An 18,660-nucleotide genomic window follows, 5' to 3' on the forward strand; every position below is an offset into this window, starting at 1 on the left:
GCACCGCAGCGATCAGTAGCCGGCCGATAAGAAAATTTACCCATGCACATGCCTCGCCAAGACCTCTTATCGGGCCCCACCACTAAGGTATCATGATCATTGCGCTAACAACCTAACCTACCCAAGTGGAAGCGCCCGATGTTCCCTTGAAGGCGCTGAAGGCACATTGGTTGGCTGCGCTTTCAGTTGGGCCCAGTTGGCGCTCCGAGCCGTAGCGTGCTTTTGCAGGTCCATCCATCCTTCGATCCTTCGACGCCCGCCCGAGGATCTTCGCTTCGACTGCTCGACTCCATCTCCATCTCGTCATGCGACTTTCTTTCCACACGTTTGAAATCTGCGAATAGCGGCACCATCACCACCACTTCTCAGGGCATATCAATAGCCAATTGATTACAACATGGCGCACCACCACCACGCTGAAGGGGTCATCAACCCCCTCAGACCGTACTACATCCCGCCCACCATTGGCGAGCCCGCAGTCGAGCCCATGACGGCACCCGGTCCCCATGCCTTTGCCCAGGGAAACGCGACCGACAACTATGCCTCCAAGGCGCGAACCATCTTCTCCGACATCGACATCGACTACAAGGACTACCTCAACGACCAATCGCCCTCGGTCATGTCGACAGTCAAGGAAGTCCTCGACGAGCTGCTGTGGAAGTACATGTCCGTCTTCATGGCCCAGCCCTTTGAGGTGGCCAAGACCATCATGCAGGTTCGCGCCCAGGACGACTTGGGAGGGCTGGAGGCCCTCGCGGTAGAGCAGGCGAAGCAAAAGACGGCGACGAACCAAAGGATTCGCATGTATGATGAGGTATGTCCTTCCACACCAGAGTTGAGAAGGTCACGCGAGCACGAAGAAACGAAACATGGTGTTGACTGATCCAAACTATCAGGACACCCCCTCCCCCTACGACTCCGATTCCGATCAAGATGAAATGGCCTCTTTCTTCACGGCCAAGGTCCCCCACCGACCAGCCTCGCCATCCCAGAGTCGCTCAGGCAGACCCAGATCCCCGAGCCCCGGCGCATCGACCACGCGCACCCCCAGCAAACAAGTCCCAGAACACCAACTCACATTGCGCACGCCCAACTCGGTGCTCGAGGTGATTGCGCAGCTATGGCAGAAAGAAGGAGCGTGGGGCGTGTGGAAGGGAACCAATGCAACTTTCATCTATTCGGTTCTGCAGTCGCTGCTAGAGAACTGGTCGCGAAGTTTGCTTAGCGCACTCTTCAACGTCCCTGATTTGGGCGTACGAGGCGACCTAGACCGGCTAGTTGACATAGCGTCACCATACCCATGGGCGTCACTTTTCGTTGCTGGTGCTGCTGCCGCCATCACCGGCCTCATCCTCTCTCCTTTGGACTTGGTCCGGACACGGTGAGATACACTCCCCAAACCTTTCTCCCTCCAGAACAACAACAAACTAACATTGACCAGCCTCGTCCTAACCTCTGTCTCTCGCGGCTCCCGTCGCACCCTCTCCACCCTCCGCGCCCTCCCCTCCTACCTCTGCCCCGCCACCCTCGTCATCCCCACCGTTCTGCACTCCCTCATCCACCCCGTCCTCATGCTCTCCACACCCCTCGTCCTCCGCTCGCGCTTCATGATCGACCGCGAAGTCTCCCCCGTGGCCTTCTCCATCGCCAAGTTCTGCTCCTCCACCGTCGCTCTGTTCATCAAGCTACCCCTCGAGACCGTCCTCCGTCGCGGTCAGGCGGCCGTCCTCAGCTCGCCGCAGTACGTGGCTGCGCTGGAGCCCAAGGCGCCGACTGTCACAAAGAGCAGGAGGGCGGCGGCGGCGGGCGAGAGGGGAGAGGATGGTGCCGTACCACAGATGGAGACGATCGTCCCGCTGGGTAGGTACAATGGGTTGTTTGGCACAATGTATAGCATCGTCAATGAGGAGGGGTCGCATGCGGCGCCCATGACGGCGGCGGCCAAGAGGAAGGCGGCTGCGGCCAAGAAGAAGGGCGACGCGACGGTGCCACAGGTGGTTTATAGGCGGGGACAAGGGTGTGATGGGTTGTGGAGGGGATGGAAGGTTAGTTGGTGGGGGTTGGTTGGGCTGTGGACGGCGGGGGTGATTGGGGGTGGTGGTGATGCCGGAGAGTTTTAGGCGCATATCTTAGGGAGATGAGATGGCCATGAGAAAGTGGCATTGTGTGTGGGTGGAAAAAGAAAAAAAGAAAGAGATGGTGTTTTGCATAGCCGGATAAGTTGAAAAAAAGGAGGTTTGTTACTATCGTCACAGGACTGGAGACAGGGAGGCTGCTTTCATTTGTAGTACTGGCGTTCAAAGGAGCTTAGACTGAGTGGCTTGTCGTTGGAAGACAGGCAGGCAGGCAAGGTTTACGGGTTCAAGATCCCCTCTCAACATTTGTTTTTTTGTTTTCACGAAATGACGGATATATGGAGGGTTGAATGGGCGGGAGGCGGCGGTGATAGTTTTTGGCACTATATATGTATGTGATATCCCTAACATTTTTCTTTTCGACGTTCTTTCGTCTTTGGCAGATGAGAAGGCTCCGACTGTCGCACGACGAAAGCCGCAGTAGTGAGTGATGACAGAAGAGAAAAGGACCGCACAGCCGTCCCGTCGGTTATCACCACAAAAGCTACCACGCGGCAACTGGTGACAAACACCTACGAGCTGACAACGTAGGCATCAAGGCGACCAACGGGATGGGATCGGTGTCATCAGCCTCCCCCGTCCCTCTCTTCCGTCCCTCCCGTCCCGATTACTTGGTGCCGCGGTACCTGCCACTTTCGCATCGATACCTACCTACCCTAGAGGTACCAATCAACATTTTCGCCATTCAGCTTGATCGGTGGCTTTTCGCATTGGACTTCCACTTGATGGTTTGACACAGATACGACTACCTCTACTCGGTACCGGTAGAGTACTTACCCAAACCGCCACCACGGCAGACATGCTGGACCTTTATGGAGTATTTTCTTTTCTCTGCGAATCTACGAACCGCAAGCTTTCATTGTTTGCTAAGTAATTCATCATATGGGATGGACAATCCGTCAAAACAAAAGCGGGGCAGATATCCTTCATCCTCCATCCTTCATTTTATTCATTCCCGTCAGGTCAGGTCCGGGCCGTCGGCTTCAGTTGTTTATCAAACAAACGTCGAAGGGTGGTGGGACCCACCCACCCGTCATCGTCAGCGGAGGATCGGCCGAACCGTTAACGATGGATCATCGCTCGGTCGGAACTTTTTACACTACATGCAGGGGTCTGGTTTGGTGTGGTTGATCTACACTACACTACGTGATGGTAGCCGACAACGGAAGGGGGGTCGTGGATGAATGCTTGGCTCCCGTTCACTTTCATCACTTTCATCTCCTGTGCTTCTTCTCTTCACATTCACTGTCACCCCTCTCATGCTTTCTCTACCTACGTTCCAATGATAATATTTTTTGGAATTTAACATCCTTTCTTGAAACACTGTGGTTTTTTTTTTTGTCTCTTTGACTTTCTAGAGGTAGCGTTTCAGCCACGTCAGCTTTTATTGTAATTCCGTCGGACCTGACCCCAAACCTTCATCACCAACTGGATTGTCTAGACCAAAAAGATCGTTTTACCTTCGTCCGGTTCTTCTTCCAGCTATCTTCCTGACTCGAGCAGTTTGTTGTGGTTTATTACATAGCAGCCCAGGCAGCAGCAGATTTCACATCATTCAAGGGGCGGACCAGATAACAAAAGGACGGAGACTGCCATCAAACAAATAACCACCTTGAAGCTGAGTGCCGCTTTACGCATTCACCGACCCGGTATGCCTCTTCACCTTACAACCAGTTGACTCACGCGCAAACAGAGTCACGTCTGACGGACGGAATTAGTCAGTCACCATCTTGCGAGTCATCCACTGACGAATTATCCAGCTGTTTCGGTGAAGAGTCGAATTGCCAGAATCCAACCTGTCAAGGTCCGGTCCAAAATCAGACTGGATCGTAAACTGGAAGCAGCATAAATTCTCCCCGACTAAATCGCCCATCCTCTCCCTCCTTGCAGCATCAACGACACAACACCAAAGCGACCATCAAGCAACAGTCGATAAATCCATCAAAGCAACCAACAAACTACCTCTACCTACCTAGGTAATCCAGACCCCTCATTATCACATAATCCAGGGCACCAAAGGAGTACCAACCATGTTCCGCCAAAACCCAAACCTAATCCAACCCCCCCTCACCCCGCTCTCCACCTCCCGCCCTCCCCTCTTCCTCATCCACGACGGCGGCGGCACCATCTTCTCCTACTACTGCCTCTCCGACCTGCACCGCCCCGTCTACGGCATCTTCAACCCATGCTACTCTACCAAATCCACATTCGAGGGCGGCATCCCCGAGATGGCCAAGACCTATCTAGATTTCATCATCGAGACATTATTTGGAGACGATCAATGTGACGGAAAAGTCAGTTCTCCTCCTCCAAAAAGGGATGATGCAGGAAAAGCAGAGCTTAGTACCTCTAGAGAGCGGGACCTGATTCTAGGCGGGTGGTCACTTGGCGGCATGGTTTCCTTGGAAGTAGCCAGGCAGGTTTTGGATTTCAACGCTGCAGAGGTTGCTCAAGCTGCTGCCAAAAATACAGGAAAGAACAACAACAACAACGGCAACTTGAAACCAAGGAAGTTGAATGTCCTGGGAATCGTCATGATCGACAGCATGAACCCGCACCAGGCCTCCTTCCCACCAAATGTCAAGATTGCCAACCCGAATGCTACCAAGATGCAGTGGGGCCCGCATACCAAGCCGGAAACCAAGGAGGCGGTGCTCAGGTGCTTCCATGAGGCGAGACGCATGTTGGCGTTCTGGGAACTGCCGAGTTGGCCATCAGTGGCTGCTGCTGCTACTGCTGCTGCTGATGGGGATGGTACTACTAGGACTGGTCCAATGGGACCACCGCCTGTGGTGCTGTTGAAGGCCAAGGAAAATGTCCCGCTGCAAGAGCCGCAGGAGGATGAAGAAGAGGTGTCGAGAACGGATGTGCATAGGGGTGATGGACAGTTGGGGTGGGGGAAGTATCATGAGGGCATGGTGAGGAAGGTTATTGAAGTGGAAGGACATCATTTCAATTTGTTTACGGAGGAGAGGAGAGCGGAGCAGGTGACGAAGGGGGTGAGGGAGGGGTGTGAGATTTTGGAGAGGTTGTGGAAGCAAGGGAAGACGTGATGGGGCAGGATGATGACATGGATTACACGGGACAGTTGATGCTGCTACGATGGACAGGATTTGGGGGATCATGGAGTGCGGACAACTGTCATGGAGGAGAGCAGCCTTGAAGGAGGAGAGCGTGAAGAGGAAGACGGAAGACCATGAGGGCACGAGGAAATGGCGCAAGGAAGGAGGGGTGTGTTGAGAGGTGCCAGAGAGAAGACGTGAGACGGTTCAAAGGGCTGATCTGAATGGAGCATAACGCGAAGGTACCGCGAGGCAAAGACAGTCAGTCAAGCGGGACTTGATGAAACATAAGGGGCGAACTGAAGAAACCTCAAGGCCCGTAACGTGATCGCGGAAGATGGAACGTCATTCAGGAGAAGGGAATTCAATCCGTCGGATCTCTAGAGGTACCTACCTACCTCTAGATGCACTGGTACATATATGGCAACTGCGAGGTCGAGTTGAAGGAAGGCGGCTAGAGGTACCTACTGTAGAGATTCGGGAAATTCGCAACCGTCATTATCCTCTTTGAGCGCTGGTGCAGGACATATAGATGCTCATACAGGGCAAGCCCGATTCTGTACATGAAAACGCATGCAAGGTCCCGTGGTGGGCAATGTCCTCGCCTGCCTGGCGCTGAAAGAGGAGATTGATGGTTGCCAATTTCCCGAGTTTCCATGGTAGGCAGGTATGACACTGCAGTCGATCCTTAGTTCCTTTCGCTCTTGCACAGCACGACATGGGCACAGGGACACCGACTCTGACTACCTTATGCATTGGTGGCCCACGAGAGGGTTGACTGGATTTTACCGCTTAAGTAATGGGCTGTTCCCTCCATCTTCCTCCTTTGCATTCAGATATATTTCCGGTTAGTCTCTTCCGTTTCTTCTTGGTCTCGAGTCACTGGTACTCCCGCGTGATTCAGTCCTTGTAACCTGGGACTCCAGTTGGGCAGCCCATACTGACAGTATGCTGCCGTTCAGATCACCAGTCACGGCAAAAAGGGCCCTTATAAACCTGGAAGACCCGGCGTTCCCAAGTACAAGGATTGCTTGCCCATCCCGCTTGATCCTGAGCTTCGCCGTCAAGATACAGATCTCTCTCTGGATCTAGCAGGTGACAGGGAGACGCTTCTAACACCATCAGGTGTGCGAATTGAGAAAATGTATACTGTTTCTTACCAGTCGCTGAGGTACTGGCACGACGCGAAAAGCATTTCGACGAGCCCTAGGCTCACAAGACAATCATATGGCAAGATGGTGAGGGTTGTTGAAGAGCGGGCCAGGAAATTGAAGGTGATGAGAAGCCCCAATTGGCGAGCTAATCCAACTGCGTCGCCACCTGAGTTGGATTCCACTTCGGATTTCATCGAGAATCAAGTCATGTCTGAGCCGGCTGAGAGGAACAAAATGTCGAGCAATTGGTGGGAAAGAGGCTCGTCTGCGTTGCGCCCCAGGATGGACTCCGATTTGGAAACCAACGGCTCGAGTCCTCTCACTACCGCGAGCACTGCTAACACGCCGATAACTCCTGTGAGCTTGCGTGACTCTTGTACGGCAACACCTCCTACAATCCCTTCTTCTCCTTTGCCTTCACTAGACATGGATGTACTTCTCAATGCTGCTAGATCATCCCAGCGCCTAGTATATACAAGAGCGGCGCTTGTACGATGTCGCGGGGAAGCCATACCTGATACTTCAAGCAAATGGTGACCGAGGAAGAGTTGGGTCAGAAACGAGATTGAGGCATGTCAGGAGGAGGACGCGGTATTAAAGACAGCTTCAATGTTCTTGTGGAACATATTTCAGTCGTAGAGGAAGGTTCAAATACGATTTCATTGCTATCGACAACGCAAAAAGCCCTCATTCACTTTGACACTGACTGCCTCATAAATCACGAAGCGCTATACCCCCCAGCCCATCATCAAAAACCACAATATGCGCCTGTCTCTGCCTCGGCATCGCAACTACCTCTTTGTTCACCATTCCATTCTCATCAAAAGTTGTGAAATCAACGCAGGGGACATAAAAATGAGCGATTGATCCGAACCCATGGACCATGAGCGTTTCAAACCAGCCTTCACATTTGCCACCTTTTCCTTTGACACCCTTCTTTTTCCCATTGGCATCATCATCTTCATGTTCCTCTTCCTCCTCTGGAATGCCACTGGCGAACATGACAACCTTCTTCCCTTTCTTTTTCTTGCCTCTGAATCGCATTCCTTGGAGTAGGCTAACGGCTTCGTCTTGGTTTGCAAGGGGGGCCTCACTGTGGTGGTCGTCGTCTGAGAGGCTGATGTATCGCCAACCAGTGGAGCCGGCGAAGGCGAAAGAGGTAGAAGTGCCCGTAGCGATGGCGGTGCCGAGGAAATCATCGTTCGTCACTTGGGGGATCTCCGAGCTGTCGTCATCGTCCGGTAGTCCAATGCCACTGTCGGCAGAGCGGTCCCTCTGCCAGAACCCCTTCCCATTCCCATTTCCCTTTCCTCCTCCTCCCTTTGTATCCCTTCCGATATCATTCCCTGCGACAGAATCACCGTCCCTAAACCGTCCACCGGTACCACCACGACCCTCCCCCTCCTCCTGGTCCTCCGCGGCGCTCCCATCCACGCCATCGCCGACCCCCGTCCCAAAGAAACCCCTAAGTCCTCGCCCCAGCAAGCCTCTTCCGATAAACTTTAGCAATGGTCTCCGGATTCGGCCCCGTAAACGCCCCAGCCGCAATGACATCTCGCTTTCCGATCCGGATGAACTGCACGGGTGTGCCGCTTCCTTCGGCTCCAGGGATCGCTTCCCGTACGGCTGAGACAATGTTCTCGTATTCTTCGTCGGACAAGCTGCTGCCGCCGACGAGCAAAGCGGTGGGAATGTGTCGCTCCGAGGGCGGGCGGTTGGTGTTGGAACCTAGACCAGAGGAGGGTACGATGGAGGTGTCGCCTGAGAAGAGGGCGGGCAGCTCGTGGAGGGCGGTGGATAGGGAGAGAGAGGTGTGGACTACTTGGGGGGTGTTAGAGTCTGTTGTTGGCGGAGGGAAAGATGAGAAGCTGAAGAAGGAAGAAGAGATATGGGAATAACCAGTGACTACGTGGGGAGAGAAGAGAAGGGTGGGAAGCGGGGAAAACATGAACTCGGGGAGATCGGAATATGAAGGGGGTATGATGTCAAAAGAGAAAAAATTGGCGGACATCAGCGCCAGCACCAGCTTGAGTCGGTGAATCCCCCAAGCGACGATCGTGCAGACATGAGACAGGACTACAAACCTTCAACATCAGGTAAAAGTTTCTCACTGACAGCCGCAGCCATCTTGGGATCGCGGCCATAGGTGGCGACATAAATCGGCTTCTGCTGCTGCTGGTGGTTGTCGGTCATGGTGGGCAAGATATATACCTCTCGAGGTACCTTTTCCTTCCTGGTATATGGTACTATCGCTGCTGCTGCTGCTTCCGGGATGTGTGGTGTCACAACAGGACGCCAAAACTATACCCTGCCTGCCGTGGGCTTGGAACGAACTGGGATTTCGACGCGAGTGGGAGAACTAAACTTGGTTTTCGTCAGTATGGGGTCAATCTTACGGCTCTCTCCGTTAGGACCGTGGATGACGACTGGGTGACTGGCAATGGTGACGGATGGTGAATGGTGAAGGGAGAAACGGCAACGAGTGGACTGTGTAAATGGGCGACTTGGTGAAACACGAATAGGGACCAAAGGCACACCAGTGGTGTTGGGAAAGTGCTATGTGTAAGACGGAAAACGACATGGAGGGACAAAGGGCACAAGAGGACAAGGGGACGCGTGAGAGTGTAAGACACACATACATGGGGTTGGCTTGTTTTCGGAACAGAAAGAATATGCTGTGTGATGTTCTGGGGATCTGTTGTGTATCCTTTTGCGACGGATTGGCGACGGTGTTTGCGACAGAAGGAATTTCGATGAGACCGACTGACAAGCTTACAAAAGGACTGGTTGGACCAGGATGAAGGCGGAAGATGGACAAGGATTGGTGGTAGTAGTAGGTTCACGGCACAACAAGGTTTTGAGTCTGTACGAGAACGGCGAGGGAATGGGTTTATTTATGCCGTGATGGCTTCATTCCTTTGTTTTCTTTGCTTTCTACAGAAAATTTTAACTTGATATTTTTACGTCTGTCCCCTGCAGCATACAGGTTATTTGTGCCTGATTGAGAGCAAGGTAGGTGTTCAAGCGGACGCAACTTCGTTTGACTCTTCGCCACAAAGGCATATGATAGTGCTGAACTTGCCAGACATGGTGCCTTGTGGCATGACACGGCTGCGGCAGATGCTGGACAAACTGTTTGACCAAGCCTCGATCAGCTCAGTTGCCTAGGGGAAACCTGGAGTTGTTCGAAGGGAAGCAGACATATGACGAGGAATAGCATGGTGTTGCCAGCATCTCGGAAATTCCGCCGCAATTTCTAGGCACAAACCAAGGGTATTCGTAGGTGGTCCGGTTCTCCAGAGATAAAGCGTGATTTGTACGCTGGGTAGGGCAAGAATACTTCCACATTCATGGCCACCAGATATTGCGAAGGTAGAGAGGTATGCAAGATGGTGATTTCGAGTGTCTTCTCCCTCCTTCTCCTTCAAAAAGACAGGTGAAAGAGGGAGAAGCATTATAGAAATCGTTATCACAGCACTTCGAGTTCGGGTGGTAGGTTAGCAACACGTTTCCATCCTTCACCATTTGGTTCTGCGGACATAAAATGCACAAAGTCGGGCAGTATGCCCGCAACTGTAGGTAGACGCCGGCCCGGCCCAGCCCATGTGATTTGACTCTAGTATTGAACCTCGCAGGAAAGAACACCTGGATATCATCAGTTGACCGGCCAGCTGATAGCCCTCTCCTGTCAACACTTGATGAACCTCTGCTAAGGTAGGTAACTGAACTTTCTAAAAATAACAAAAACCCTAAGCTGACAGTGACAATGACATACCTCTATGCAAAAAAAAAAAAAAAAAAAAAAAAAAATTAAAAAAAAAAAAAAAAAAAATTTAATAATAATAATAAAAAGAAAAAGAAAAAATTAAATAACCGAGAGCGGATTACATCAAGAGGTAACCGGTATGCCATCCGTTTTTAGAGGTAGATAAAGAAACATTGCGTGTCGGGTAGGGGTACATACCATTTGAACGCCGGCAACAAACCGGTCTCGGGATTGATAATTGATATACAGCTGTACGAACTCCAGTCCGGTGGCTGTTGAGATTGTGGCTCAGTTGCGACTTGTGCAGGGTGGTGGTGGTGGTAATGGTAATGACACTTGACTGGTGCAGGTGTGGCTGGCTGGCGAGTTGCTGGATGAACAGAGACATCAAGCCCTCCGTCCTTCCCTCCTTCCTTTCTTCTTGCCGTACTGAACCACTCTAACACTGTGGAAATATGAACTTTGGGAACATCGATTGGAACATTGATATATTGGATAGTGTACTAGGTAGGTAGGTAGGTAATGTCTAGTGTCTCGGGCGAGTCCGCGCCATGTCTCTGCTTTCCATTTGATGGGTTCAGCCCAGATCAGAATCAGATATAAGACGTTGTCGCGGGATCCACAGCTGATCGATAGCTGAACCTCCAACTACTTCTATAAAAGGAACAGGCTGCTAATGCTAATCTGGCGGTACTGAAGTTTTCAAGCGTGTGTATAAACGGAAGTCGGAATCAGTGGAGTGAAGGGGAAGTCGTGGACCAGGAATTGGGGAAGCTCCGGCCGACTGTCCGAAATTCCTAAAAAGCTGCCCGAACAAGGCACGGGTCCAGCGGTGCGTGCGTAACCGAACGGAAGCCGAACGGCAGTGTATCTACGTCTAGACTCAAAGACAACGAAAATGTCTTTTGCAAGGCTTTACTTCTCGTCTGCTTCTTGTCTGTTCCTCGTCTGCTTTGTACTGCTTACTGTCAGAACGGTATCATGTAGATTAGATGTACCTACCAGAACTGATGTTACACATTGGCATACATGGACATAAAGTGCGGCGCAGGTGCCAACCCTCTTTCCTCAGGTGTTGGTTGATCCAATACCAGGCGGCGCAGTGCGGCGCAAGCAGGTTCGTCAGGGTAAGATTGATGGACGGATGAGCTCTTCAGATCTGTCTGGCATGTTCCAGCCCCCCATCTCCATTCACGGGTACTCTCGCTCCTTCTATGTACCTGGGTAGGTAGGTAGGTAGGTAGGTAGGTAGGAGCCTTGTTTCTCCACCTGCAGTGATGGCTGCTACTAAGTAAAGCACGAATCGATGCACCTGTAATCGTCAGTCATCTGCGCTTTTCATATAGAATGGAAGTTGGAAGCACGTGGGTGGGAAGGTCCAGTCAGGTTCCCTGCACTAGGTACCTTATCCTTGTTCTCGGCTGCAAACCTCGAGCAACCCCTCAAGATGCATTCCAGTATCGGATCCACGCACTCAAACAGACTGGACTGCAGCAATGGGCCGAGGTCACTTGACGCTTATAGGTAACCTACCTAGGTACCCTATTTCAACGAAAACGAAAACGAAACGCCCTCGATGTATCTGCATATCTCTCTGCTTGTTTCATGTCGGCAGCATGAGCGTAAGTTAGTAGCGTGTTGTTATGCAATGCAGTTTCCATTTACCTTGGACTGATCTATATGTAGAGGTAGCTTGACATACGCAGCAGCAGCAGCAGCAGTAGTAGTGCATACCTCTCTCTGCCTTTACATGGTCAAGAACGGGAAGCTTGGAACCCGAAGAGCGGGGAATTTACATATAAAGGTCCAGTCAGAAGCTGGGAGATGACTTGACTGGAAGGGAATCATCAAGTCAACCTCCTTAGAGGCTTGTTCATCCCGGCAAAAGAAGTCCTAGGTACCTATCATGATGCTTGGTTCTGGCGTGAAACTTAGGGTTCTTCCTTAAAGTTAAAGCTCTTTTATTATTGTTATCAACAACGGTTGCTAATGTAGGCAAGGAGCTTTAATTTCAAGGAAAAACCCCAAGTTTTACGCCAAGACTTAGCACATTGACAGTCAAAAATTCATTTACCGCGAAACTACATGTAGCCTTCAAAGGAGGTTGATTTCAGATTCATGCCTACGAGCGAACAAGCTGCTGACGGACTAACCGCGGCACCAACTAGCTGCAGATTGACCGTCGATGATTGCAGACTGAACTTGATGCTCAACGGCGTCGTCAGCACCAGGACAAAGACTCGACACTAGACCTCTTGGGTTCCCTTCATATTTGCTCCTGCTCCCTCAGATCATCAAGTTAGGTTCCATGTTTCCGCACTTTCTATTCATTGTACCGACCTCACTTCGTCCCATATACTATTATCAACGTCACACAACGGGTCAGGAGTGGAAAGTTTGACCATTCGGGTTCTCTAAACCACCACCTTGTGCTAAGTCTCTTTGCTGCACAAGCTTGGATGGGTGGGTGGTAATTTCTAACGTCTGGGGCAAGAAAGGCCCAACCTATCTCCTTCTAACGCCATGCTCCTTGCTCATTGCTCGAAAGCTAACGTCTTTGTCGGTCTCCCAGACCGCCTGTCAGGTACCTCTAGTCTACCTAGGTACCTATACCTCCTAACAGATGGATCTCACCAATTGATAGGGTTAGACAAATGAATGCACTTACCTACCTAGATGCGACATTCGTCCATCCTTAGAGGTCGCTCCCCGATTACCTCTTGGTGTTCACTAATACAACTAAAGGAAGGGAAGAGTGTCGTCAGCAAGCCAAGCAAGCCACTCGGGAATATTCAGCCAATGTTCGATAAGAGGTAAGTTTGGCTACCTATTCATCCCCCTCTTTTCCATCTTAAGTGCGTTACGCTAGGTACCTACTCTCCTGTCCCACCTTCTTCTTCCTTTCAGGCTCGCCTAAGGAACATGATGAAAAGCCTCACAAGCACCAGGCAGGTCGTCGTTTACCCAGAGACATCGACGCATTCTATTCTACCTAGCGTACCCATAAGAATGACCCTTGCTTCCATGCCTGCCCTTGTTCTCCCCTGTTCCCTACCTAGGTAGGTACGTGAGGATCGATGTCAGCGGACACCAGATATCTCCCTAGGTAGGTACCTACCTACCTACCTACCTACCTACCTACCTACCTACCTACCTACCTACCTAGAGGTAGGTTCGAGCTGGGAGTCATCCACGAATGCTGCCACTAGAGCCTCATTACCTAGGTAAGTCTACCTATCTTGAAGAAGCAAACCCCGCAACCTACCTATATATGTCAAGAGAGGGATGTTTCATTCAAAAGATACTCCCAGCCGTTCTCGAAATCTCCACCCAGGCAAAGAAAACCAGAGAAACATCCCATTATAGCAAAGCATTTGCAACCAACCAACCAACCAACCAACCATACATCCATCCATCCATCCATCCATCCATCCATATGTCACTCGCGCCTCCCAATCTCTCTCTCCATAGAGTATCTACCTCTATCTCCAGGTACATACCTCCAGGTACCTACCGCTAGGTACATACCGCTAGGTACCTACCTCACTGCCATTATGTAAACACATCCGCTGATTTGAAGACAAGCTAGGTAGGTACTACTTGGAGGTATCCAAGAGTACAATAAGAACAGCAGCAGCAGTGACGCAACTGCGTAAGGCTGTGTACCTACCTCCCTATCTGGTATCACGAGGTGCCCGGCGTGTACCTCTCTCTAGACATACTCGGCGTCCAGTCTGTGTGCACTATGGTTTCTGAGCGTCGTGTGTGTCCTTCGGTGTTGTGTTTCTGAAAGTTGGTTACCTAGGTACAATTAGGGTATCTGCCTACACGACCTACCCCAGTGTGAACATTAACATAACCACCGGAGAGACTAAGGTAGAGGTAGGCAGGGTTCGCGAGAACTGCCCGTTGCCTAGGTACCTTGAGAAACGCGGTCCAGGTTACTATATTATCTAACGGCCGCTTAGTGTAGTTGCTCTTCTTTGATCGGGAGGTATCAATTGCAAGACGTAGAGAGGTGATCCAATTTTATCCAACCAATTCCTATAGAACAGTGTAAAAATCCAAATGTAAACGAGCAAATACACCAAGTAAGCATAAAAAAACAATACCTTTCCCTTTTCCAGCTATCAAATACTTCATACATCCAAATACCCGTACAACCATTCAAAAAACCCATAAATCCAATGTCTACACGTATTTGGGCTTTTGTTCGCTTCCCACTTATTTCGCCTTTTTTACACCTCGGAAAGCCAAATGTTGAAAAAATGTCAAAAAGCCTCCCCCTCCCCCCACCATTACCACCAGGGAAAACCCTTTCAGCATACAATCCACCGTTGCTTAAAAACAATTCCTTGTGCAAGAAGCCAAATGATCCAAACACCCTTTTTGAACGCCTTAAGTAGTCAATGACATAGAAAACAAGCAGCTCTAGGCTTGAATGACTAGCAATGTGTAGCCATGTTTCCCGAGCGCCGTGCGTGCGTGTATATGTGTAGTCAAGTGAAAACAACAACAAAAGAGAGAAAAGACCCGAAAACAGTCAAGCGTTGCTTGATTCGCAATGATTAGACAGTAAAGCAGAGTAGATACGAAGAAAATTCAAGCCTCCCCGGCTTCCCCAGTTCTAGCGTTGCTACCTATGCTGGACCTGCCCAAGCTGCTGCTGCTGCTGCTGCTGTAATGAGTTGTAATCCATTGGGTTCCCGCCGATTGAGTGGGTGTTTATCCTCAGAGAATCCATCGCCCCACCCATGGGCATTTCCGTGTTCGCTCGCTGCAGTGCTTGGAAGTCTCCCACGGTCCGTATTTGCTGTGGCCCTCCTGGTTGCCCAGGTCCTGGCCCCATAGAGAGAGATGCTCTTTGGGAAGGTGGTGGCCTGCTCATGTTCATGGCTTGGTGATCCAGGCCGATACCGCTTTCCATGCCATTATTGATCCCAGAATTAATCCCCTGGCCCATGCGTATTGGTTGTGGCATTGATAGGTTTGGAGCCGAAGTGATGTTCCCCGTGTTTATCCCTTGCATCTGGTTAATATTGGCAAAGGCGGGTATTGATGGGTGGTGACCGTGATGCGACTGCTGACCGGTCATGCTACTGGGCGCACCTAGTGTTGTCGGTGGCGCGTGGCTTGTTGGGCTCATCACCATCTCGGGTAATGTGGTGAACTCGGCAGGGAGGCCATGGTGCATGTCCATCTGACCGGTTGGAGACATGATGGAAGGGGAGTTGCCATATGGAGAGCTCATGTCGTTGTTGGAATGTCCTCCGTGAGGGCTTCCAGAGTCATTGCTCAACTCGTCCATGCGAGGAAGACTGAACTTGTTGTCGTCGTAATCAAAGCATGCAGGCTGACCCATGCCAGCGTTGCCAAATCCATCAAAGATGTCAATGTTGCAAGGAGGCAGGCCAAGGTTGGGCTGCTCGGGTGCAAACTGGAGCATCGGGTTCGCCAGCGTAGGGATGAAGTCGTGGACCTTGCCGAGAAGAAGCGGCAGGAATCGGTGATCACCAGAGCGAAGCACCGAAAGAACGTTCAGGACCTGGTGAAGCTGCTCACGCGGGCCCACCTTGAAGGGGATCCGCCTCGATGGCTGGTTGGAAAGCACGTCGGTAAGAGTGCAGGTGATGCCGAGAAGCTTCTCGATCAAGGTCAAGCCAGGAAGACCGAGGTTGCCGGGGAAATTGGCAACCATGGGAAGCAAGTCGTTGGCGATATCAACCGGATATGGGTAAGGAAGACCGGCCTCTGTGCTGTTTCCGCTCGCCACCGTCAACTGCCATGACGTGTTCTTGAGCCACTGCTGGTTCATCTGCATCTCGTTGAGCTGGTTGTCCTCGTCACGGAGATATCCTGGGAGAATGTCATCGAAGCTCTTTTGTAACCCGCTGAAGTAGCTGGCGCACTCGTCTCTTGTCTTGTTCCAAAGAGGGAGAAGGGTGTTGTCAAAGGCCCGGAACAGGTTAACCTTTTGGAAGAAACCGTTGAGCTGATGGGGCAGCAGTTCGGTGTTGTCATCGTTGATGGTAGGAGGGTTGATGGTCGCCTCAAGGGTCAAGGGCCGACGTCGCTGGAGGGCATAGGCTCTACACAGGATCCATTAGCTTGAGGCAACGTAGGACGAATGGCGTGGGGGTTAAAGACATACCTCTCCGTGGCAAAAAGAAGCCAGTACAACCGTCTGCGACGAGACGACTCGATAATGTCGTACTGCGTTTGCGAGTACGTGTCCTCCTTGTTCATCCCAGCAATGTGCGCCATTGTGGTGACCTCGCGCAGATGGAACCAGGCCTTTTCGTGCATGTCGAGGCCGTGGAAACACGCAAAGAGGAAGTAGCTGGTGACCAACGTGTTGAGGCTCGGGTTGTCGGAATATTCGAAAGCCTTGCGGACACGAAGCGTCTCCTCCAGCAGTAGCGTGCTCGAAACAATGTTGGCTCCAGGCATGTTCTCGAAGCTGTAGGGATCGCCACCGGGCATGGGCATGCCGGGCTGCAGGAACATGAAGGCGCATAGGGCCGTAAGCACACAGTATGTGTCGACACTCTGGTCGACGTAGAGGGCTTGCTGCTCGAGTCGCTGGCGATTTAGGATGGGCATCGATGTGTACATGTTGGTGAAGAAGAAATCGATGCATTCCTTGACCATGTCGCTCGTGAGGAGGCCGGGAGTCGGGGCCAGGTTCGGGCTCGCAGGCGGGCTGTTGATGCCATTCAGGCGGTTCTGGACCTTGGCGGAGAGACTTGTTTGTCGCTGTGTTTCGCGCAGTTCGCTGATGACCTTTGCGCGCGAGCCCTTGGGGCCCTTCTTCTGGGGGATGGCATTGTAGGTGCAGGTCAACTGCGAGGCGTGGCAATTTCGACACGGATTGATGCCATCACACTTGACCTTGCGACGATGACAGGCATCGCACGCGCGTTTGACGGCGGTGGACATGGCGATGTATTTGAAGCCCACCCTGTTGTCGTCCGTCGTGTTACTGGTCGGTGCAAGGCAAGGTACGCGGACGGACTTTTTTTTAGTAGGTAGCGGTCGTGCGGTGTCCGTGGCAGCGGCCCTTGGTGGCACCGGTGGACCCCTTGTATGGCGTAAAGATGGGACGAGATGCGAGTGGTGCTGTTTGTTTGGACGGAAGGGTCAGGTATGTATGTATGTATGTAGTAGGTATCGATGTGGGTATGTATGATGTTATCGCGGTTCCTCGTTTGGATCGGTCCGTCGTTCGGTATGAGGTGCAGTTGGTTGCAGCGTGGGCCGGCCGTGGACAAGGGAAGAACAAGGTCGCTTTTGGCTAGGTAGGTAGGTAGACAGACAGACACAGACAAGCCAAGCTAGCTAGACTGGATGCGAAATTGTGCTATGCTTCAAGCCAGCGCCGACATATGCGGCCCTATTTGAGAAAAAGAAACAATAAGGTTGTAGATGATCTGGGGCAGCTAAGCGGGATCGTGGAGACTCTCCAGAGTCAATCGCATGCAGTCTGGGGTTGAATCGGCCCGTCGCACGAGGTTTGTGTGGAGGAGGGTGCCGGGAGGATGGGATGGGATGGGATGGTAAGGTAAGTTGGGATGGTCGGTCGGTTGGAGAAGTTAGGTTGGCGTGTGTTTTCTGGGTTTGGGTGCCGGCTGGCTGCTTTTTGGGTTTTGGGGCGCCTCAGAGTAGTGCTGCTGGGGGGGGGGGGGGGCTTTTCGATGCGTCAGGTCTTCAGTGCTGGCGTCGGCGGTCGGGTGTGTGCCGTGCGTGCTTGCTTTGGGCCGGGCGGTAGGTAGTGTCGGGTAGGTACCTCTAGGTAGGTAAGAGCACTGGACGGGACTTTGATGAACGGTGGTTCGTTAGGTTCTTTTTTTCCTCGTTTCGTTCGTCTGCTTTTTTTCCGTCCAGTCCTTAGTCTTCCTGCTCTTTCTTTTTCTTTGTTTTGCTGCTGAGTGCTGATGCTGTTGCTGCCGTTGCTGTTGCTGCTGCTGCTTCCTTCCTTCCTTCCTTCCTTCCTTTGCAGTGAGTGGCTTCCAGAGCAACAACAACAAAAATGCACGGGCAATGGGGAAACCCGAACAAAAACAAACAGACAATTAATGTAGTCGCGGAAACAGCTCCGGCAAAAAGGAAGGCTTCTCGAAGGGTTGGAGTTAGGCAATGACTCGCGCGCGTCTTTGCTAAGTGTCGCAATGCACGGGTCTCGAGTGCGGTGGACAGAGATAAAATCTCTGTTTTTTTCCCCCTCTGGACTGAAGAAAGCTGAGGCGCGGCCGGTGGACTGGACAGGTGGACTGGTGGAGAGGGCAAAAGGGAGATCAGCGCAAAGGGGAGTGCGTGAGTGGACATGAGGGCGACAAAAGAGAAGCGAAAGAGTGGATAGCATGAAACTGGGAAAGAGCCAGGACCAGGCACCCGCACCCGCACACATCTGGACGGCGGCGGCGGCTGGGCGGGCGACGGACGCGCTCCATCAGGCACTGCACATTGCACAAACAGTGGAAGACGGGAGCGGGAGGTTCTCGAGTGCAGCAGGTACCTCTGCCGCCTGCAGTAGTGTGCAGTCG

The 18,660-nt window shown here is 51.9% G+C and overlaps 4 protein-coding genes across 4 annotated transcripts; 2 read left to right on the top strand and 2 right to left on the bottom strand.

Annotated features, from left to right (window-relative positions):
- The first annotated feature begins 217 nt into the window (after positions 1 to 217).
- On the top strand, positions 218 to 2,595 carry NCU07793 (hypothetical protein). The gene is made up of 3 exons (XM_952991.2): positions 218 to 814; positions 897 to 1,381; positions 1,442 to 2,595. Exons 1-3 carry the CDS (start codon positions 398 to 400, stop codon positions 2,118 to 2,120), a joined length of 1,581 nt encoding a protein of 526 aa, XP_958084.1. The 5' UTR covers positions 218 to 397; the 3' UTR covers positions 2,121 to 2,595.
- A 791-nt stretch (positions 2,596 to 3,386) lies between these two features.
- NCU07791 (hypothetical protein) lies at positions 3,387 to 5,777 on the top strand. The gene is made up of 2 exons (XM_952989.3): positions 3,387 to 3,784; positions 3,896 to 5,777. Exon 2 carries the CDS (start codon positions 4,166 to 4,168, stop codon positions 5,186 to 5,188), a length of 1,023 nt encoding a protein of 340 aa, XP_958082.2. The 5' UTR covers positions 3,387 to 3,784; positions 3,896 to 4,165; the 3' UTR covers positions 5,189 to 5,777.
- Positions 5,778 to 6,977: 1,200 nt separating this feature from the next.
- NCU07789 (hypothetical protein) lies at positions 6,978 to 9,189 on the bottom strand. Its single transcript, XM_952987.3, has 3 exons — positions 8,991 to 9,189; positions 8,436 to 8,710; positions 6,978 to 8,172 (listed from the first exon to the last, which is right to left on the bottom strand). Exon 3 carries the CDS (start codon positions 7,903 to 7,905, stop codon positions 7,063 to 7,065), a length of 843 nt encoding a protein of 280 aa, XP_958080.3. The 5' UTR covers positions 7,906 to 8,172; positions 8,436 to 8,710; positions 8,991 to 9,189; the 3' UTR covers positions 6,978 to 7,062.
- A 4,861-nt stretch (positions 9,190 to 14,050) lies between these two features.
- col-26 (colonial-26) lies at positions 14,051 to 18,393 on the bottom strand. Its single transcript, XM_952986.3, has 2 exons — positions 16,269 to 18,393; positions 14,051 to 16,206 (listed from the first exon to the last, which is right to left on the bottom strand). Exons 1-2 carry the CDS (start codon positions 17,054 to 17,056, stop codon positions 14,754 to 14,756), a joined length of 2,241 nt encoding a protein of 746 aa, XP_958079.1. The 5' UTR covers positions 17,057 to 18,393; the 3' UTR covers positions 14,051 to 14,753.
- Positions 18,394 to 18,660: the final 267 nt, after the last annotated feature.

This window comes from Neurospora crassa, linkage group V (genome assembly GCF_000182925.2).
Source record: "Neurospora crassa OR74A linkage group V, whole genome shotgun sequence".
In the NCBI taxonomy this organism is placed as follows: Eukaryota; Fungi; Ascomycota; class Sordariomycetes; order Sordariales; family Sordariaceae; genus Neurospora; species Neurospora crassa.

Coding starts and splice junctions, on each gene's coding strand:
- NCU07793 (XM_952991.2), top strand. CDS start 398: ATGGCGCACCACCACCACGCTGAAGGGGTCATCAACCCCCTCAGACCG. Junction 815..896: donor GGATTCGCATGTATGATGAG/GTATGTCCTTCC, acceptor CCAAACTATCAG/GACACCCCCTCCCCCTACGA. Junction 1,382..1,441: donor TTGGACTTGGTCCGGACACG/GTGAGATACACT, acceptor AACATTGACCAG/CCTCGTCCTAACCTCTGTCT.
- NCU07791 (XM_952989.3), top strand. CDS start 4,166: ATGTTCCGCCAAAACCCAAACCTAATCCAACCCCCCCTCACCCCGCTC.
- NCU07789 (XM_952987.3), bottom strand. CDS start 7,905: ATGTCATTGCGGCTGGGGCGTTTACGGGGCCGAATCCGGAGACCATTG.
- col-26 (XM_952986.3), bottom strand. CDS start 17,056: ATGTCCACCGCCGTCAAACGCGCGTGCGATGCCTGTCATCGTCGCAAG. Junction 16,207..16,268: donor CTTCTTTTTGCCACGGAGAG/GTATGTCTTTAA, acceptor GATCCTGTGTAG/AGCCTATGCCCTCCAGCGAC.